At 43.8% G+C, this 22188-nt stretch overlaps 1 protein-coding gene across 7 annotated transcripts in view; it reads right to left on the reverse strand.

The window, feature by feature from the left end:
- Window positions 1–22188, reverse strand: part of GPHN (gephyrin) — a 464667-nt gene that overhangs the window by 238691 nt on the left and 203788 nt on the right. For 6 of the 7 annotated variants that reach the window (XM_066612401.1, XM_066612402.1, XM_066612400.1 and 3 more), the window contains exon 4: window positions 18410–18502. In XM_066612401.1, coding sequence (XP_066468498.1) covers window positions 18410–18502 — 93 coding nt within the window. Of the gene's footprint in view, window positions 1–18409; window positions 18503–22188 lie in introns of those variants that run through there. The other variant, XM_066612406.1, reaches the window with a different exon arrangement.

The following is a 22188-nucleotide window of genomic DNA, read 5'->3' on the forward strand; positions in this document are numbered from 1 at the left end:
TTAAAGAAGAGTCTTTCCCAATCCCAGAGATGCCAAAGGATTGAAACTGGGGCATTTTGCATTTATAACATAAGCTTTATTGAGCTGTGGCCCCTCCTCAAAACAGATTCTATTTGTTATTGATTAAGGGCCTAAACCTATCCAATTTTCCAGCACTGGTGCAATTGCAATGCAGCTCCAAAGTAAATGAACAAATATTCCCATACCTTAAGGAGACCTCTGTGACTGCTGCCCCACCACAAGATGCAGTGTAAGCACCACTGGCACAGCTGCACCAGCACTGAAAACTGGATAGGATTGGGCCCTAAATCAGGAGTTCCCAAACTGTGGGCTGGGAACCAATTTTTGGTGGGTCACATAGCATCGAAAACAGGGGAGATGCTAACATCAGATAACTAATTACCTCAAGCCTTGAGGCTATTCACAAATCAGTTAGTTGCTAACTCGGCTATTTTCACGGTGTGAAAATGTGTGCCATGAGATGAGAAAAGTTGAAAATCACTGCGCTAACTGCTCTGCAAGGAACTTACTTCCTGCAGTTTACAGGCAGTTGAGCACTAGCAGTTTGCAAGCATGTGTAAATATAGGAAGATAAATGTCTGAAAGTCTTTTATCTGGTTATTATTACTTGAAGTAAGTAAGTAAGTAAGTAAGTAAGTAAGTAAGTAAGTAAGTAAGTAAGTAAGTATTTCTTTCTAGATCTTTTTTTTTTTTTTAAGTCTTGTAGATCTACGTGGGTCCTGATACGGTGTCACTTTAAAAAGTAGGTCCTGGTGCTTAAGGTTTGGGAACCAATGAATTAAATGATGGTGCACAGAGCACCTCTTTTCATTCTGTTGGGTCAAATGGAGAGCACTGCACATTCAAAGCATCATGAAATGGTTAGCAAGTGGGAAAGTTCTAATCCTCCCAAACTGGAACAAATACGGGCCAGAACATAGTAGTCGTGCGTCACTTAGCAACAGGGATGAGGACCAGCAGCCCCATCGCCAAACAAGGCTTGATGTTAAATGGAGCCGCCGAAGATGAGAGGAAGCTGTGCTCCCCTCACCTCCAGAGACTTTTCTGAGCCTTGGAGAGGCAGCACGCATCTGCGCACTTCCTTTCTGAGGCTCTGAATGCTCGAATCGTACAAAAGACGTGACTTCTGGTTTCCCAATGAAACTGGAAGTTTCGTGTCTCACAATTAAGGCATTCTGAGTCTCGAAGAGGTACCACTCCAAGGCCCAGAAAAGCCTCCGGAGGCAAGGGGAGCAGAGCTCCCCTCAGTTTCGGAGGCTTGGGGTGGTGTGTGTGCAGGGACCAGCAGCAGCATCGCATATGTGGCCCGTTGCTGGTCAGAGCGTCGCACAGCAATGCTCACCTTGTACACTGGAGAAATGGCAGAAGTATCATAATATACCCATTTGAGATATGCAAAAAAGAAGCAAACATTTTATGATGCCTGGTCAGCTTACATTCATTTTATGTAAATGAAGCACAACTTGAAATTTGATCTGTACAAGTGTTTTTCCAGTAATTTAGTCCTGAAATACATACTCCTTCCACAGTTTTGAACATAATTTAATTCTTTAATTGTTTATGTTTAAAACTTTTTCTTGTAAGATTTTTAGGAAGAAAGAAAAGGGAAGTAAAGGAAGAACCAAGTTATTTTTCACAATTTTTATTTAAAGGTATAAATACAGTCAGGCATATCAAAGATCAGAAGGTGGCATGTCAATAATTTCAGAAGATAAAACAGAAGCACACTTCACGCTTGTAAACCATCCCACTCATTGAACCTCCAAAGGAGAAGGAACAGGGGGTGGCCAGATGACAAGGTCGCCACCGCCATCACCAGTGCCTCCTCTACAATGCCATGTCATCACTCCCCCAGGCGCTGCTTCCTCCAGCAACTGCTCTGGTAACAATTCTTGAGAATTATTTGAATTAAAATGCGTATTTGGTATGCTACATAATTTAAGTAAAACCTATTGCTTTGATTACTGTGTCTTTGTTCTTCTTCCAAATCCAACAGCGGGTTAATCCGACCATGTAACAGTCATTCCAAACCCTTTCTAGCCAGGTTCTTCCAATCCCTTCTCTTCCTTTCCAACGTCAAATCAGCAGTAATAAACACATTGACTACAAGGTCTTGCTCATCCAGTGAGATTATTTATTTATTTATTACATTTGTACTCTGCCTTTCTCCCCAAGAGGACCCAAAGCAGCTTACAAAAACAAGCACAAGTATGAAAGATAATAAAAATCACAAATAAAAACCAATTACAGTATACCCGAAAATCCCATAAAACCAACTTAAAGCAACTATAAAGCATAATAACAATCAGACAAAAGAACTACTTTATAAAAAGGACAAGCCTGTAGAGCAGTGATTTTCAAACTTTTTCAACTCATGGCACACTGGCAAGGCACTAAAGTAGTCAAGGCACACCATCAGCTTTTTGACAATTGACAAGGCATACTGTGCTGTCAATGGGGGCTCACATCCCCCAATGGTCCTATTGATAAATGATCCTCCCCCAAATTCCCACGGCACACCAGGGGACCATACGTGGCATACCGGTGTGCCACTGCACAGTGGTTGAAAATGGCTGCTGTAGAGGGAACAGTTCAGGAGAAGCCTGTCAGGAGCGAGCAGTTCATAAATCTAGATTAGACAAATTAGTACCTCTAAGAACCCCAAAAAGAAATCTGAGAAGGGTTAAAGCAATCACATATGTAGAAATGTCTCTATTCACCAGAAGGATCTCTTTCCTAGAACAGAAGTTTCTCTCCAGCAATTCCACCACATGTGGAAGTCATCTGTTCTGGGCTCTGAACAATGCCAGCACGTCTGGGATCATCCCATTACATTCATTTAGCTGAATTGGTATAATGTGCCAATGATGTCAAATTTTTTAAAAAGTGTTGCAATGAGCTTACTTATTTCATTCTGAAAAAAAATCCACTGAACTGTTATTTCCTCCCCACAATCCCATTGTCATCTAGTCTTCAATTTCTGAATTGGTTCCCTACCTCCCCAACTTCATCTGAATCAAAAAATCATAAATCTTTAAAAGAACCTCTTCTGCTAACTGTAAATTTTTTTTAACAGTCACTCAAAGAAGATTAATTTTCATTCATTCATTCATTCATTCATTCATTCACCTGCCTTTATTGGCATATGACATACAATCAAAAAATGGTAGCAATAAATAACACTAAAAGGTTACATAAGCATTATGCCCATTTTAACATTGATTGGAAGTAAAAAGGTTAAAAGGACGGAATTTTTATGTTTGACAGAGGCATCATCATGAACTAATATGAATAATTCTTACATCACCGGACCTATATTAATTTATACCAACTGATTAAATGGGGGGAGAGCTCTGTGGCATTGTATTGCCAGTTTTATAAAAATTGCTAATTTGGTAGTATGCGATTTGTCAATTCCATTCAGCAAATGTTGTAGGACGAACTTATCAGGACACCCTAGAAATTCTGAGAGAATCGGGTTTAGATGAATAAATGAATATCATTATATAAACTGTAATGCAATAGTATGTGGGTCAGGCATTCTACTGTCTTGCTGTTACATGGGCAAAGCCATGCTTCATACAGGATTCCACTGGATCTTCCAATTAACACGTTAGAGGGAATCGTGTTGCACCTCTCTAGAGTGAGGGCACGTCGTTCCTGTGGATTCTTCAGGAAAAAAAGATAACCAGTCATTCCCAGCACAGTTGGTAATAAACCAATATATAAAGGGGAACGGATTTTTCGTGCTGTGTCATGTAATGTTTGTTGCTTGGTGTCTAGTAGTCTTTCTTTAAGGAGCTTAAACACCTGAGACAGTTGAAGAGCTCCCAAGGAGCCCAGAGCAATACCCATGGTTTTAACTTTCTGTAAAAAATAGTTTAAATTTGAAAAGTGGAAAGGGGTTGGATAACATGCCCTTAAGAAAGTTGTTTGATATGTAACATATCCGAATCCAGAACCTAAAAAGAATGAAGCTATGCCACTGTCTCTAGTCGAATAGCTCCTGCTTCTAAACATAAGGCTGCATAAGGTACACAATGCGGTAAGGTGAATACACTGTAAAGAAAAGTTGTTTGGATCCTTTCAACAGAGCTATTAGCAGCAGGCATCCAAATAGGTGAGGCAAATAGCAGTTGGGACACAACTTTAGCTCGAAAAATCTTTACAGCAGCCAGGATAAAAGAATTGCCCCACATATGAAAAAAAACACAGTAAATTGCCTGAGATGTCAGGTTTGTTAAGTTAATCATGGCTTGATGGTGAGTCACCCAGGATAGCTAGTAATGAAAGCAAACTCCTAAATGCTTAAATTGTTTGACTTGCTGGATACTTTTACCATTAAAAATCCAATAAAAAGGTTTCCACCTTTTGCCAAACACTATTTCAGATTTATCGTAGTTAATAGACAATTGATTGCAAGAGCAATAATAGATACAGGCTTTTATTAGATGTTTCAGTCCTACCTTGGTAGTAATATCATATCATAAAGCAAAAACGATATGGAAAGGGTATCTAGTCGAGGGTTATGGCCGTCTATATTTTTTTAGGAATGGGGCAAGATTATTTATGAATTAAATAAGATTGGAGCAAGGGTGCATCCCTGTTTCACACCTTTGTTCATGATAATTTGTTCTGATAATTCACCATGCTGAATTAATCTAATCCTGCAAGAAGTTTTGAGGAAGCAACTTCGTATAAAAAAAAGCAGTCTATTGTCAAGGCTGACATTTGTTAGTTTTGCCCATAACAAATCTCTGTCAATAGTATCAAATGCAGCTTTCAAATCTAAGAAAGCAGCATAAAGGTGAAATTTAGCTTGTTTTACCTGCTTGTATATTGTGAGATAGTAACAGACAATGGTTCAAAATAGATTTACCAGTTATAAAACCTGCCTGTATTGGGCCAATAATATTTTGGTCCCTTATCCAGAGGGGTAGACTGGCATCGTGGCTAGTGTAAGTAGGTGGCTAGCGTAAATCTTACCCACCACTGATAACAGACTAATTGGTCTGTAGCTCCTAGGGAGCTTTATATCTCTCTTTTTGTAAATAGGGACAATTATGGATTAGGTCCAGGAGGTTGGCATCATACCAGTATTATTTACTATTGTAAATAAATGAGTCAAGAGTGGCACCCACCAATCCATGTTTGTTTTAAATAGATAAGGTGGAAGTTTATCAAGGGCCAGCGACCTTGCCAGCTTTCAATTTATTAAAGAGTTGCTTTACATCCTGGGTTGTGAGTGGCAACCAATCAGGGGTATTTACAGGCAGCTCTAAGGTGCTAGCTGAAGGGAGCTTGCTGTCATGATAAAAAATGGCACAAAAATACTGTTCCCAAATTAAAGAGGGAATTGGAGGAATAAAAAAGGTACTTTGTTGAAGACAACCTGAAATAATTTCCCAAAAGCTGGTGGTATTATTAATTTTAATGGTATTATATTACCATTCCCAGAGGGCCTTGATGAGCTGCTCCTGATCCTGTTTAACAGCTTCAGACAATTTATGTTTTAAAGCAGGGGTCTCCAAACCCCGGCCCGGGGGCCAGATGTGGCCTGCAGTGAGCCTCTATCTGGCCCGTGGTCAGCCTCTTGTCCCTTGAAAGCCTTTGGCCCACTTGGCTGAACATGACTGGAGCTGTGCCCTGGTTGCATTTGGAGGATGTTCTAAGGGCCAGAGCGGTCGAATGAATGAGCCCATTCATTCATTTATTCACTCATCTAAGTTCCATCTCTAATTTATTTATATAAATTTTATAATTAAATTTTTTTCTGGCCCTCTACACTGTGCCAGATATTTGATGCAGACCTCTGGCCAAAAAGTTTGGAGACCCCTGTTTTAAAGTATAATATGCTGATGGCAGTTTTGGACTTTTAGATTCTCTAAAATTACTATAAGTTCTGCAAAGCTCCTGTTTTATTTCAATACAAGTTCTGCTAGGTCCCTTCTCGCTAGCCTTGCCTTGTTTATAAATAGTAGAGGTTATAAGTCTCTAAAATAAAGTCAAAATATATATAATTATTGATTCACAATGATCAATCACCCAGATGGGATCCTTGGCTGAATTTTCTCTGTATGGATCCACAAGATGACCTTCTCTAACAGCATTATTGAAAAGATCATTAGATAAAGGGTCCCATCTGATCTTTGTCTCTGCTGAAACAGTAGATGAGGTATTATGAGAGGGGTAAAAAGTGGTCTGTAGCAGACATTTTTGTTGCAATGCTAATATGCAATAAAGGTATAAATGGTCACTCATGACTGTTGTTCCCACCCAGAAGTGGGTTACCCATGATATGCAGGGAACTGAAAACAAAAGACAGTCAATTACACTAGACCCCCCCCCCCAAAGAGATAAAAGTAAATTCCTCTCCATTATCAAAATCATTCAGCCCATTAAGCCAAGTTAGACCCCCTGCTAACACAAAGTCTGGCTAAAAATAGCCCAGCAAAATTTGTCTGACTGTCTTTGGAGTTTCTTGACCACAAACAATAGTTTGGCAAGAGTCTTCCTCGTAGAGGTTCCATGCTTATCTATAAACCTCTGACGCCACTTTCATGTTCAGATCTTCCGCTATAAGTAAAGTGTTTAGCTAGAGGGAATCTGGAGTCCAGCACATCTAAGGTGTGTATGAAATATTTCCATCAGGATTCTATCACCTCTTTATTTTGTGATGGCGGTATAGAGACATTTGTCATTTGTAAATCTCATTTATCTGTTTTCGCTTTCATAACTTGTAATTTACAATGGCTATCTGCCATAAATATTAAATTAAATGGGAGGTGAGATGTCACCAGAATGACAAGCCCTCCCAATGGATGGCCAATAGTTTTTGATTGTCCTTGGATAAGAGGCAGCACTTTTTAAAGTTGGCTGAGGTGCGACTTTAGTGTAAGTTGAGCCTGTAAATTTAGGAGGAGTAGACCAAGTAGTATTAGGTCTGTGAATACTCTTGTTGCCTTGATGGCAAATGGCTGCAGGTAGTTGGACACTCTAAGAAGGGTTAATGGAATTACTGAGCTGGCAAATTTAAGTAGTAGTCTCATTTTGGCGAACAGAGGCAGAATGGGCAGCAAAATGGCAGATGCGCTTCAATGTAAGTAAGTGTAAAGTCATGCACATTGGGGCAAAAAATCAAAACTTTAGATATAGGCTGATGGGTTCTGAGCTGTCTGTGACAGATCAGGAGAGAGATCTTGGGGTGGTGGTGGACAGGTCGATGAAAGTGTCGACCCAATGTGCGGTGGCAGTGAAGAAGGCCAATTCTATGCTTGGGATCATTAGGAAAGGTATTGAGAACAAAACGGCTAATATTATAATGCCGTTGTACAAATCTATGGTAAGGCCACACCTGGAGTACTGTGTCCAGTTCTGGTCGCCGCATCTCAAAAAAGACATAGTGGAAATGGAAAAGGTGCAAAAGAGAGCGACTAAGATGATTACAGGGCTGGGGCACCTTCCTTATGAGGAAAGGCTACGGCGTTTGGGCCTCTTCAGCCTAGAAAAGAGATGCCTGAGGGGGGACATGATTGAGACATACAAAATTATGCAGGGGATGGACAGAGTGGATAGGGAGATGCTCTTTACACTCTCACATAACACCAGAACCAGGGGACATCCACTAAAATTGAGTGTTGGGAGAGTTAGAACAGACAAGAGAAAATATTTCTTTACTCAGCATGTGGTTGGTCTGTGGAACTCCTTTCCACAGGATGTGGTGACGGCATCTGGCCTGGACGCCTTTAAAAGGGGATTGGACAAGTTTCTGGAGGAAAAATCCATTACGGGGTACAAGCCATGATGTGTATGCGCAACCTCCTGATTTTAGAAATGGGCTATGTCAGAAGGCCAGATGCAAGGGAGGGCAGCAGGATGAGGTCTCTTGTTATCTGGTGTGCTCCCTGGGGCATTTAGTGGGCTGCTGTGAGATATAGGAAGCTGGACTAGATGGGCCTATGGCCTGATCCAGTGGGGCTGTTCTTATGTTCTTATCTTCTTAAGTTCTATCAAATCTATAAATTGGAAGTTCATTTATAAAAGGCGACTGAAGGCAAAAATGCTCCGTCTCTTTATTCATCTATCATCCTTGATTAACAGGCAGGTTCAGTATTTCTAGGCATAGCTGACGTGGTTGCAATGCACGGTCAACCTGCATATTGTTGGTCTTGATACAGCAGGCCATGGGGTTGGGAGTCTCTGAGGAAGGTGACACTTTGGCTGAGGAAACTGTGTCTGGAGCATTTTCCAAAGTTTCCCTAAATGTGGCCATTCGGCCATTGTTGCAGGTGTTGCAGAATAAGCAATTTGATTCAATAGGTGATCCAATTTAGTAATTATTGCCAATACCGATTTGCCGGTTAAAACAGCATAATCAGCCATAAGGTCTAATAACTGAAATGCCAAAGGCTGCATACAACCCAAGGAAGGGGGTGGTAATTGGTAAGGAGCTGACATCATTCATTGTCCTAACTCACAGGGAGAGGTATCTTCTGGAAAACATTGAGAAGGTTGTTGTTCCATTGCATTTAATGGTAGAACACCAGTATCTGCCAGTAGGGACTCGTGTACTATTGAACAATTGTTACCTGGGCCTTATTCTGATTCAGACATTACTGGCTTGATTGGGGGAATTGGATCGGCTAGTTCAGCTATTAGATTATCAGGTATTGTTTTCTTCATCCATTCCTCTATCCTGAGTTGCTTTGCTGGCTTGGGAGGGGAGGAGCCCCCTGATGATGCACGCTGTCTTCTATTTCCCCCCACTGCCAGTCCAACTACTCAATCAATAGGTCCAAAAAAACTATGGCTCAAATCGGGTAATCAGGGGATATGAAGTTTAGATAATGGTTCATCCAATAACTAACTATGAATTATTCGTAGTTATCAATGATTCATTGAGTGGGATTATTAATAAAATTAGTAATAATGAATGAAAACGTTATTAGAATTATTATTACAATTCACTAGTTAAGATGAGTTAAAAATAAAGGATAGAATATAGATAAAAATACACCAGATATAAAGGAATGTAAAATGTAAAGTAAAAGCATAAGTTAAAATACGAAATATTAAAGAGATATTAAGATTAGTTTTGTGTGCAGTTAGTTCATGCACTACATTTTAAAGGTGTACTTGCAGTTCACTCTAATACTGACACCATGCCAGTCGGAGACATTGGTCAGAGACACTAAAGACACTGGTGCAATGATAGCCGTGCCATCATAATTCCAGTTCTACCATCAAATGCGCCATGACTGTCAGCACAATGTAACACTGATGTACCCCCAACACTAGTGCAACTATCACCAACAGAACTCTCCAAACAAAGTGGAGATGTGGGAGGAAAGTGGGCAGAACAAGGAGAAGTAAATGTATACCCCTATTATTAAGAATATTTATATACTCTTTCAGACTACAGGCATGTCACTGATGTCAGCAAAATGCCACACTGAAAACAGAGCTGGTATAGGAAATAAAAGCTATAGGAAGGGGGAAGGGAAAAAACACCTGCACCTCCTCTACTCATCCAGTTTCCTATCTCAAAGTATAGGTTACAGACTACATTTGGAAGCCAATTATAGCACACCAACCTCAGTACTAAAACCCATTGCAGGGAGACAACATCTCAGATGATAGGGCAAGCAGCATGGGGCTACACCTGTCTGAAGTTGTCCACATTTGGAACAGTCAAAGGGGAACTGTAATGATGGTTAACTATAGAAAAAGGGCGCTTTGCCCAAACAACCTATTACCTCTCACAAAACGTATGGTGAAATATTTTGTTAACACTTGTATATTCAGAGTTCTAATTGCAGGTATTCTGCTTCAGGAGGACTCCACACACAAACACTCAGGAGGAACCACTTCAGTGCAAGGAGCAAAGGACAATGCACTTCACACTGGTAAGCAATGGAGGGAAAGGAATTCCATGTCACAATGTACTTATGATGCATTGCTGTTTCATTACTCTCCCCCCACCTTCTCCCTAGATACTGACCCTTAAAGGTATCTTTGCTATAACGTGTGTTGGCTAACCATTACTTCCTTTTGCAATAGCTAATAACCATGAGTTCTCTCTTGATGAATGCCAGGTACTCCAACCTAGTCAATGCTGGCCACGCTCATTTGGAGCCCTTTTGTTTTTCAGGACCACATCATTTCCACATGGGATGGAACAGTACTCTCTCACAGAGTTCCACTGCAAACCCCATAGGGGGGATGGGAATTTCTTAATTTACAATTCCTGTTCTGGGGAGCAGAAGACAGCATTCCTGACCCTTTTGGAATGACCATCCCACTACCAGGAGGCAGGGTCATTTCAGGTTGTTGTATCCTCCCCTGTTGAGGGCATCCTTACCCCAGACAGATCTGGAGAGTTGGTACAGCCCTCTATCCCTCAGCAAGATGTCCCAGCATGATGCCAGAGGCAAATTCTTTGGGGGAAAAAACAGTTGAAAAGATAGGCAAGGAACAGCAAGCATATCAGAATAAGCAGTACATGGGAGTGGCCTAGTAAGAATGTCACCACAGACAGAGAATAGAATCCTAGGAATCCTAGCTACCACCCACATGTACCCTATAACTCAGAAGAGCAAGGCGCCAAGCTAGGTGAAAGGGGTGGGTGGAATGCCCCCTCCCACTCTTCCAGAACAAGATTTCTCAGGTAAGAAATTCCTGTTTTGTCTGGTAAAGGAAGGGCGATTTCCTAACCATTTGAGATCTACCCAAGTAGATGACATACTGGGTGGGCCAGGCAAGGCAGGAACTGTCCAGGTCCCCATCACCTTCTGTAGAGCTCTTCTGCCAAAGGTGGTGTTTGCTGGGGCTGCTGCATCTACCTTATAATGCCTATTAAAGATACGAATGAAGGACTAGATGGCCATCCTACAAATGTCTACGAGTGAGGAAACTGAAGGCAGCAGAAGTTGCAGCATCCCAAATGAATGGGCCATGATACCTGAGGGTGGATCCTTCCTGGCTACTGTATAAGCTATATTATGCATGGGCAGAGCCATCTAGACAGACCCCTGGAAAGCCACAAACATGGTCTCCATCCTTCTGAATTGATGAGTCATCTCAGTAAAAAAATTGCAAGGCTTTCTGCACATTCTGTGTGTGCCAGGCATTATCTTTGGAATGCATGGGGTTGGAACAGAATGAAAAACCAACTTCTGCATAAAATGGAAAACTGAATTCAGTTTGGAGTGAAGGTAGATTATGCATCAGAACTACGTTTCCCATGGAAAAGACACAATTTGGGGCTGACAGACAGGGCTCCCAATTCTGATACCCTCCTACCTGATATGAGGGTTATGAGGAAGCTCACCTTGTAGGTCAGCCTCTTGAGGTACTTTGTTAAGTAGTTCAAGGGAGAGATCACAAGGGCCAGTAAAACATAGTTAAGATCCCAGTTGGAAAACCTATATGCAGTGGGGGGGGGGCGTTCTAGAGTGCTACCCCTTTAAGGAAATACTTGACGGGGAGGGGGGGACACTCCACTACTGTCACCTGTTCCCAGAATGCCATTAAGTACTTCCACCTGCCTTAGAACACTTATGTGCTTAATCCTTTATCTAGGCCAGGGATGTCAGAATCATTTCATACTGAGGGCCAAAGTTAGCATTCACGGTGCCTGCTGAAAGCCAGAAGTGATATCATTAAGCAAAAAGTGACATTAAGTAGATGATGGCCAGAAATAAGCAGTTTGTTTTCACATAGAAACTCATTAGCTGCAAAGGACAGAAGAGAAAGTGTGCAAACCTTGTTCATATTTTCAAAATATGAGAAAGCCTAATTATCACGCTAGGAGAGCCTAATTACAACAGGAGCCAGATAAATTGATTGCAGGGGCCTCATTTGGCCTGTGAGCCTGATCTTCTAGGCCAGCAGTCACCAAACCCCAGCCCAGGGGCCAGATGCTGCCCACAGCGAGCCTCTATCTGGCCCACAGCCAGCCTCTTGTCCCCTGAAAGAGGACTGACCACTCAACTGAACATGACCAGAGCTGTGCTCTGATTGCATCTGGAGGGTGCTCTGAGGGCCAGAAAGGCTAAGTGAATGAGCCCACTCATTCATTTATTCATTCATCTAAGTTCCATCTCTAGTTTATTTATTTAAATTTTATATTTAAATTTTTTTCTGGCCCTCAGCACTGCGCCAGATATTTCATGTGGCCCTCTGGCCAAAATGTTTGGAGACCCCTGTTCTAGGCTATCCTGCAAGAAAGCTAACAACTGGAGGACACTGGACCTGTTTACAGACACCCCAAGCAGTGCACCACATGAGGATGTTTCTCCAGGTGGAGCCGCATACTCTTTTTGTTGAGGTGCACCAAGTAGTCAGAAATGTGTTCAGCACCTTTGCTGAGTACACAAAACATGTTGGGTTTTCCACTCAGCCTCCACACTGTCATCTGGAAGAGATGTGAATGTGGGTGTAAAACCAACTCCCAGAGCAGCAGCTCAGGCCTGACTGGTAGAAGGGCCAGGTATATCATCTTGCTTTCCAACCAACTGATGCTTTTCCTCAAGCCCTGACCAGTGAAGTCAGTGAGCCTTCCATATGGGCACCCCAACCAAGCAGGCTGGCATTCACCATGATCCTCTGTTAGGGACTACCAGGTTCACTCCTAACAAGAGGCATTTCCTGTCAGAAAACAGGACAGTAAGCTCTGTTTTGCTCTCCTGAGAGATGGTGTATTGGAATTGCGGAAGATCTGGCGAGGAGGTAGATGTGGTGTCAGCAGTGGCCCCTTTAAGGGTAAGGCCTGGGCATCCAGCACAGTGTGCTGTACAGCTGCAGCCACTTGAAGGCAATAGGGCCCTCAGGGATATAAGGAGCACCTGAGGCAGGAAGGGTTTGTGGGTTGTAGAAAGAGTGCAGGTTGGAGAGGAGACTGACTGCCTTGGCTTATTGACTTTGGAATCTGACCTTAGATTGTGACTTGGCTTATTGACTTTGGACTTTGACTTGGATACTCTGACTTATTTGACTGACTTACTTTGGAATCTGACCTTGGACTGTGGCTTGGCTTATTGACTTTGCCCTGGATACTCTGACTGACTCTGTGACTAATGGGCTGACTAACTTGAACAGGCTGCGGAGAGCTGAAGAGCTGAGGTGTGCCGCTATACCCCGAAGGACTGCTGCCTTAGGAACTGGCTCCCTGCAGTTTAAACAGGCAAGTTACCCTGGTGGTGGTGGTCTAGCAGTGCTGCTGTAGAGAACTGGGGTTATTGTTGGGGAACGAAAGGGGAGCTAATTAGCTTAGAGTGGGCATAAGTTCCCTAAGTGAGGCTTGGAGTGGGAATCTGGCAGAACAGATGGGAACACTCTTGTGGACATTATTCCCTATTCCCTGCTGGTTAGGGAGAAGTACCCATTGTAGATGGTGCATATGTAGATGGTGTGGATGAAGCAGGTCCAGCCCAGCAAATCCTGACAAGATACTGGCATGCCTAGTAGCTGAACCAGGAACAAGATGTCCAGCTGAGTCACTTCCTTCACTGTCCAGAGCAAGTCCAGGATCTTGCAATATCTTTTCTCTGACAATGACATCCAGAAGCTGTTTGTTTCTATGCTCAGGTCCAGGAGTTTTAGTACTTAAAATGGTGTGAGAGAACTCGTCTCCCTGTTGATAACAAAGCAATGGCTCTTCCAGCAGGCCACCGTCCTCTGAATATCATTCAGTCCCTGTTCCCTACAAGGAGATCTGATGAGAGCATCATCCATGTAAGGTCATAGAAGTATTAACAGCAAATGCAGGTGTACCTCCAGCACCATCAAGACCTTAGCAGTGGTTCCCAAACTTTTTTGACTGGTGACTCCCTTGACCTCCTGGGCTATTGGCTGTGGCTCCCTGTCAAGGTTTGTGCAGCATCCAGCACAAAAGGAATTTTTTCAGCCTGGATATTGATAAGACACTGAGGTTACTTGGTAAACCTACATGGGAGAAAAATGTAAACACTGCCTGTGTTTGTACCATATGACTGAAAAGAAAAAAGGGGAAAATGCTGAGTCCTCATGATTGTATACCTGTGAAGGTAAATGGCACTGAGCATGATGGGAGCTAATGCAACACTGTGTAATTCCAGCCATGAGACAAATGAAGTCACCTATTTTATGATTGACAGGCTCCAGTATATAAACAGACTAGAAGATATGTGGTGTGCGTTATCGGTGGTTGGTGTGAAATCCGGGAGAGGTGCTGTTGGAATCTGCGCTGGTTGTATCTTTCAACTCTGCTGCTTATTATTATTCTTGCTGTGTTTCTGATAAGACTTTTTTGCTGTAAATGTTCATCAGTACAAGTCTACTTTGCTGAAAGGAACTTGCAGCCATGTGTTTCTTCCTGGGACTGCTTGCTTGAAGTGCACTCCTACATTCTGCTACTGTGCATTGCTAGTTGGGGGGGGGGGCAAACTGTCATACCCCTAGCATTCCTGACACTTCCCATTAGGGCTACAATCCTATACATTGTATAACGTGGCAGGTTTTTTGCGGCTCTCCTGGCTGGTTTGTGTGGCTTCCCAGGGAGCTACAGCTCATGGTTGGAGAACTACTGCTTTAGGGAGAACTTGGGAAGCGGCTGTGAGTCTAAAGGGCAAAGCTTTACTGATGGGATTATAACAGAACCAAACCAATTGACAATGCCGCTTATGGATTGAAATATGAAAGTAGGCTTCTGAGAGATCGACTGAAACCAGGAAGTCTCTCTTCTTCCAACGCTATGGTGATTGACTACCATTTGGAACTTGTATCTCCTCAGAAAGCACTTGAGATTCAATACAGCCATTATGTCCCTGTCCTTTTGGGGTACTAAGAAAAATTGGAGTAAACCCTGGATCGTCTCTGGCTCTGGTTCTATTGTGCTGATGTCCAGAAGGTGTTGAATCACCTGACATCAAAATATGCTTTTGCTTCTTCCTGGACACCTTCCAGAATTGGTGACTGGGAATGCTGACAAACTCTAGAGCAGGGGTCTCCAAACCCCAGCCCAGGGGCCAGATGCAGCCTGCAACAAGCCTCTATCTGGCCTGTGGTAAGTCTCTGGTCCCCAGCAAACCTCTGGCCCACTCAACTGAAAGTAACCAGAGCTGTGCTCCAATTGTGTCTGGAGGTTGTTCTGAGGGCCGGGGAGGCCATGCACCTCCCCTCAGACCTTCTAAAGGTCTAAAAACATCACTTCTTGGTTTTCCTGACAAACCAGAAGTGATGTTTTTGGGCTGTCTGAAGAACTTAAGACTTTCTAATTTTATTTTTAAAATTTATTTTTATTTTTCTGGCCCTCGACATCGTGCCAGATATTTGATGTGGCCCTCTGGCCTAAAAGTTTCGAGACCCCTGCTCTAGAGAATATCCTGTTGTACTATCTCCAGCACCCATGCACACCCATATCCACAGTTAAGTGGATAAAAGATACAGGGTATGATGCACATAGGAAAGCTGGGCAGCCTGGTGTCAGGTGCTGTTCTGACTCTTCCTTCCTTTTGAGGCTCTTAAAGATGATCTCCTTCTGACGAACCTGCTGTTCTTCGGGCCAGTTCGGTTCTGCCCCATTTGGCCCAAACCTTCCTTGGTCTATGGGTTGGTAGCACTGGAAAAAGGCTCAAAAGGACAGGGGAGATGTATATTTCTTCTCTTTCCTCACCACTGGGAGCACGTTCTTTTAAGACTGAATCAAATGTCGCCCTGAATAGCTTTGATCCTGTAAAGGGAACTCTGAGTAGGTGAGACAGGGAACCTTGATCAACTTCCCACTGCCTTAGCCATATATTCCATTAGCTTGGGGACGCTGCCAGATAGGCAAGGAGATGGGGGTGAAGTTCAGCAATCCTGTTCAGACAGTTCACAAAAGTGAGCAATCAAAATAGGATGGCTGCGTTGCTTTTTCTTGTAGCTCTACCATTGCAATCATTCACAGTGACAGCACTGGAGGAAAAGGTGGACTCTCACTGCCCTGATCCTCTTCTCGCTCACCCTCAGTGCACAAAAAGAGAATTTGAGAGCCAACTGAAGCAACTCCATAGGTGGCAGACATAGGAACAATATCTGCTTGGTACAATATCACTAACAACGCAAGGTTCACAGGGGTTTTTAAAAACCTTACCCCTGCCTGCAGCAGCCTCCTAGGGCTGTGAGGAGTCTCACAAAGCCCTCTTCAAGGTCCCCCGTGCCTCAAAATTTAAAAAAGCAATTGCGACCCACTTCTGGGTCACAATTGCAAAACTGGAAATGGGTCATGATAGCATTTTTTAATTATTTTGAGGCACGGGGAGCTTTCCAGATGGCTCTGTGAGGCTCCCCACAACTCCAGAAGGCTGCTGAAGGCAGTGGTAAATTTTAAAAAGCCATTGTGAGCCTGGCAGTGACGCGATCCTGCAGATCCATCACCATCCCCATTCCAGTCTGCTCCCACCCCATTCAACCCCGTCCCCTTGCCCCTGTGCTGGACTTACCTGCTCCGGTGGGCCTTCCAATGACCACCGGCGCCAGCAGGAAGGCTCTGGCCTTCCCAATGGTGCTCCTAGGACTTGCACTGTCGCAAAGCACTTTATGGTGCTTTCGTGACAGCGCAAATTGGTGGAACATGCATTCTGCCAGTGCAGGCCTCACCACAATTGGGCCATTAAACAAGTTCTTGAACAATCTTGAGAGTTTTCTATCTCAGTATGTCTACTTTAGATAGTTATTTCTTAAGAAGGAAAGGGAATATGCAGAATATAATCAAGCTAAGGGCCCAATCCTATCCAACTTTCCAGTATCGGTGTAGCCGCAATGCAGTCCCAAGGGAACAAATGTTCCCATACCTTGAGGAGGCCTCTGTGACTGCCTCCCCAACATAGGAAGCAGTGCATACCCCATTGGCACAGCAGCACTGGCACTGGAAAATTGGATGGGATTGGGCCCTAAATTGCTTAGGAACTCAATGTATAGTGGGACAAGATTTTAATCTCAACCAACCTCCTTTTTTCAAATAGCTGTTTTGAAAGTTGATAAAATAGCAAATATTCTGTAATCCAGAATAATTTTTGCAAATATGCTTTATCTTGTTTTTAAATTATGTTTTTAATCTATGTTTTTAACAATTGTTGTAAGCTGCCTTGGGTTCCTGTGGGGAGAAGGCGGGATAATAATACTAATAATAATCCTGACTCCTTTCCTGCCTCACTCCCCATAACATTCAGCATGAAACTAATATGAACCAACCTCTACATTAAATACACTATTTCTACTATATGAAGGAAATCAAAATGAAACCTCTAGTCTGCCTATTGGGAGAACTAGTATTAATACACAGAGCAGGTTTTCTCCTAGGCTACTTTTGCATGTATTGTTACTTCCATGAAGTTGGTGCAATCCCACATTAATAGCATAGCCCTGTGAGAAGGCTTAAGTGGATGGATCCTTCCCACTTGATTGGTACTCTTCCTCCCAAGTGAGAAAGACTCAAGTGATTGCCGTGTTTGCATGATCTCATTAGTCACAATGCTGTGTTGCTGCAGCACTGAACTGTTCCACGCTGAAGTGGCTCCCACACTACTGGCTGTGTGAATAAGAAAGGGATTCAACTTCAAGAAAATTCAAGAAAATAAATGTTTGAGCATTTCCACCTATAACTAACAAGGGAAAAATAGTTTTATAATTATTAAATAATGATAATCTGATAATAGTGCCTATAATTTATATAGCACTACCTGGGTGTGCAAAGTGCTTCACATGAATCATCCATACGTAAACTTTATAACCCTGTAAAGTACTAATACCGCCATATTGTAGCTGGAGCTAAGAGGGAGAAGGTTGCTTCAGGCCACCTAGTAAGTTCATGTCAGAGGAGAGATTTGAACTGGGGGAAGTCCCCATCTGCAGCTCAATCCCTAGCCAGTATACTACACCAGCTGTCTTGCCTCTGCCCACTATACCAAAGAAAAAGGGAATGACAATCACTATGGACCCATCGCATAATTAGAAATTCTGTGGGAGCAACTGTACAGGAAAAAAAGATTACAAAAATAGAGGCAATAGAAATGGACTGGCACTCTTCCTCTTGGCCCACACTAATTAGATCGAAAAGGCCTCCGTCTCCAAGGAGGCCTATCTGAGAAGGAGCTCTGTATCCCAGTGGCACATGTCCTGGTCCATAATGCAGATGAGGTAAGCAGGATGCTGGAGAATAGTCTACACACAAAATGGGAGCTGTCTGTTAGCAGTTAAGTAAAATCCACTGCTAATTTTGAAATTGTTAAGTACGGGTTTTTTTAAATTAATGAATTAGCATTTTAATACTATACCAAAAGGCAGAATTCCATCTGAATTGTTACATCTAGAATAAGATGACCAATTTTTGAGAAAGCCTTGCTGTTTTAGACAGAAATAACTCTCTCACCTCTGGTGTAACATCCCTCGGTGCGAATCCTGTTCCTCCAGTTGTTAAAATTAAGTTCAGTTCCTTTTCGTCACACCAGTCTATCAGAGTCTCCTGAAAAAACAGAAAGCAAGATTATCCATTTTTTTTCCTGTCCATAGTTTTCTGAAACACAGGTCCTTTGGCCCTCGCAACACCCATTGGTTTATATGAGTATTTTAAAAGACAGAGTTGTGTAAGTGTAACATTTCTCTTTGTAGCCAATACAATTCCACTTGGCCATTCTATCTACTTGCATTAGGTATCTGGGTAGCCCCAGAGGATATATAGGATTGGGCTGCTGGCCGGAGCACTCTATTGGCTGCCATTTTGGGAGCACTAATACAAGAGGCAACAGCAGCCCTTATCAACTGCCGGACCCACGTCGACTGCCACAGCAGGTAAGGCAACTGAGAGGGGTGGATCTGACAGCAATAGCACATGCCAGACCCTCCCTGCTCTATCACCAGCCTCACTGTCTCCAAACAGACTGTCCGAGGAGAGCCACTGCAGACTGGGAGGCTTAGGAGTAAGGGAATTTAGATCTTCTTTGTCCTCCAAAGTCTCTCAAACCATGGTTGATAGTGCCTTTCAATGCTAAGTGGCATTGCCATTGCATATGCCTATACTCCAGAGAATAATATAAGAGAACAAGAGACATTTGGACACCTAAAGCTAGTTAAATTGAAAGATACAATAGAAAATAAAGGTAGAAAGATTGGCAATATTGTGAAGAGTAGTACACTTAACTAACGAGGAATATATGCTTGATGTGGGAGGGCAAGTCATGTCATGACAAGTGTATGGATTTGAAGAGATATACTATGTGGTCTGAACATTGAAAGAACTGAATTATATAAATGCAATAAAGATACTTTGCCATGTTAGTTAAAATCTCATTCCTGCTGGATAGTAACTGGACGGGAGATAGTAGGGTACTTCCCCTTTATTCCCCTCTTATTCTACGCACCATTTAACTTGACTCAATGCTCTTCATAGTTTCTACTTCTGACTGTGCCTGAAGATTAATCAGGAGTTACTGTGGTTTGGAATCAGGAGAAGATCCCCGTAAAAAAGCCACTGTTCATCCTCGGCGACTTCAATGCTAGAGTTGGTGCTGATAACAGTTCGCGGCCCACTTGCTTAGGTCAGTTCGGCACTGGGAAGATGAACGAAAGTGGCCAACGCCTGCTAGAGTTTTGCTGTCATCACGGTCTCTGTGTCAGCAACACGTTCTTCAACACAAAGCCCCAACATAGAGTCTCTTGGAGACACCCAAGATCAAAGCACTGGCACCAGCTCGACCTGATTCTCACCAGACGCTCCAGCCTTCCCAGCATCAAGATCACATGCAGCTATTAGGGTGCTGCCTGCGACACCGACCACTCACTGGTGTGCAGCAGAGTGAAACTGCAAACAAAGCGACTGTACCACACAAAAAAGGAAGGAAGACCTCGCATTGATACGAGCAAGACCCGGGATCAGAGAAAAGTGGAGGAATTTGCACGAGCGCTTGAGGAATCTCTTCCAGGCCCGGTCAATGCAAACGCATCCAACAGATGGGAACATTTCAAGAATGCCGTTTACAACAACACCTTGTCCATATTTGGCAAGAAGACCAACAAGACGGCAGACTGGTTTGAAGCCCACTCTGAGGAGTTGACACCAGTCATTGAGGAAAAGAGGAGAGCTCAAGCAGCATACAAGGCCTGTCCCAGTGAGCGCAACCTGCAGGTCCTCTGAGCTGCTCGCAGCAAAGTCCAGCAGACTGCCAGGAGATGTGCTAACGACTACTGGCTCCAGCTCTGTTCTGAGATGCAGATAGCAGCTGACACGGGCAACATCAAGGGGATGTATGATGGTATCAAGCAGGCCCTAGGTCCAACACAGAAGAAAATTGCCCCTCTGAAGTCTGCCACAGGCGAGGTCATCCAGGATCGGGCGCAGCAGATGGAATGCTGGGTGCAGCACTACTCTGAGCTATATTCCAGAGAAAATGTAGTCACCGAAAAAGCGCTGAACAACACTGAGTGCCTGCCTGTGCTGGAGGAGCTTGACAGTGAACCAACCCTAGAAGAACTTCACGTGACCCTGGACTCCCTTGCCTTTGGCAAGGCACCTGGAAAAGACAGCATCCCTGCTGAAGTCCTAAAGTGCTGCAAAGAGATCATCATCACTGAGCTGCATGAAATCCTTTGTCTCTGCTGGAGAGAAGGTGGAGTACCTCAAGACATGAGGGATGCAAACATCATCACGCTGTACAAGAACAAAGGCGACAGGGGTGACTGCAACAACTACCGTGGCATCTCTCTCCTTAGTGTTGTAGAAAAGTTGTTTGCCCAAGTTGCACTAAAGAGGCTCCAGGTACTTGCAGAGAGCGTTTATCCAGAATCACAGTGCGGATTCCGAGCCAACAGGTCCACCACTGATATGGTATTCTCCCTTAGACAATTGCAGGAGAAATGCAGGGAACAACGACAGCCACTCTTTATAGCCTTCATAGATCTCACAAAGGCTTTCGACCTGGTCAGCAGGGACGGCCTCTTCAAGATTCTCCCCAAGATTGGATGTCCACCCAGGCTCCTCAGCATCATCAGATCCTTCCACAAGGACATGAAGGGCACTGTTGTCTTTGGCTCCACATCAGACCCCTTTGACATCCGAAGCGGAGTGAAGCAGGGCTGTGTTCTTGCACCAACCTTGTTTGGGATCTTCTTCACTGTCCTGCTGAAGCAGGCCTTTGGAACTGCAACAGAAGGCATCTATCTCCGGACCAGATCAGATGGAAAGCTCTTCAACCTCTCCAGACTGAGAGCAAAGTCCAGCTGAAATGTGTGCGTGACTTCCTCTTTGCCGACGATGCAGCTGTCACTACCCACTCTGCCAAAGATCTCCAGCAGCTCATGGATCGTTTTAGCAAGGCCTGCCAAGATTTTGGACTGACGATCAGCCTTAAGAAAACACAGGTCATGGTTCAGGATGTGGATTCACCTCCCTGCATTACAATCTCTGCACATGAACTGGAGGTTGTCCATGACTTTGTGTACCTTGGCTCAACAATCTCCGACACTCTTTCTCTCGATACCGAGCTAAACAAACGCATCTGTAAAGCAGCTACCACGTTTTCCAGACTCACAAAGAGAGTCTGGTCCAACAAGAAGCTGACGGAACATACCAAGATCCAGGTCTACAAAGCTTGCGTCCTGAACACTTCTGTACTGCAGCGAGTCATGGACTCTTCACTCACAACAGGAGAGGAAACTGAATGCTTTCCACATGCGCTGCCTCTGACGTATTCTCGACATCACCTGGCAGGACAAAGTTCCAAACAACACAGTCCTGAAACGTGCTGGAATCCCTAGCATGTATGCACTACTGAAACAGAGACGCCTGCGTTGGCTCGGTCATGTGGTGAGAATGGATGATGGCCGGATCCCAAAGGATCTCCTCTATGGAGAACTCGTGCAAGGAAAGCGCCCTATAGGTAGACCACAGCTGCGATACAAGGACATCTGCAAGAGGGATCTGAAGGCCTTAGGAGTGGACCTCAACAAGTGGGAAACCCTGGCCTCTGAGCGGCCCGCTTGGAGGCAGGCTGTGCAACATGGCCTTTCCCAGTTTGAAGAGACACTTGGCCAACAGTCTGAGGCTAAGAGGCAAAGAAGGAAGGCCCATAGCCAGGGAGACAGACCAGGGACAGACTGCACTTGCTCCCAGTGTGGAAGGGATTGTCACTCCCGAATCGGCCTTTTCAGCCACAC

This window comes from Tiliqua scincoides, chromosome 1 (genome assembly GCF_035046505.1).
Source record: "Tiliqua scincoides isolate rTilSci1 chromosome 1, rTilSci1.hap2, whole genome shotgun sequence".
Taxonomy (NCBI): Eukaryota; Metazoa; Chordata; class Lepidosauria; order Squamata; family Scincidae; genus Tiliqua; species Tiliqua scincoides.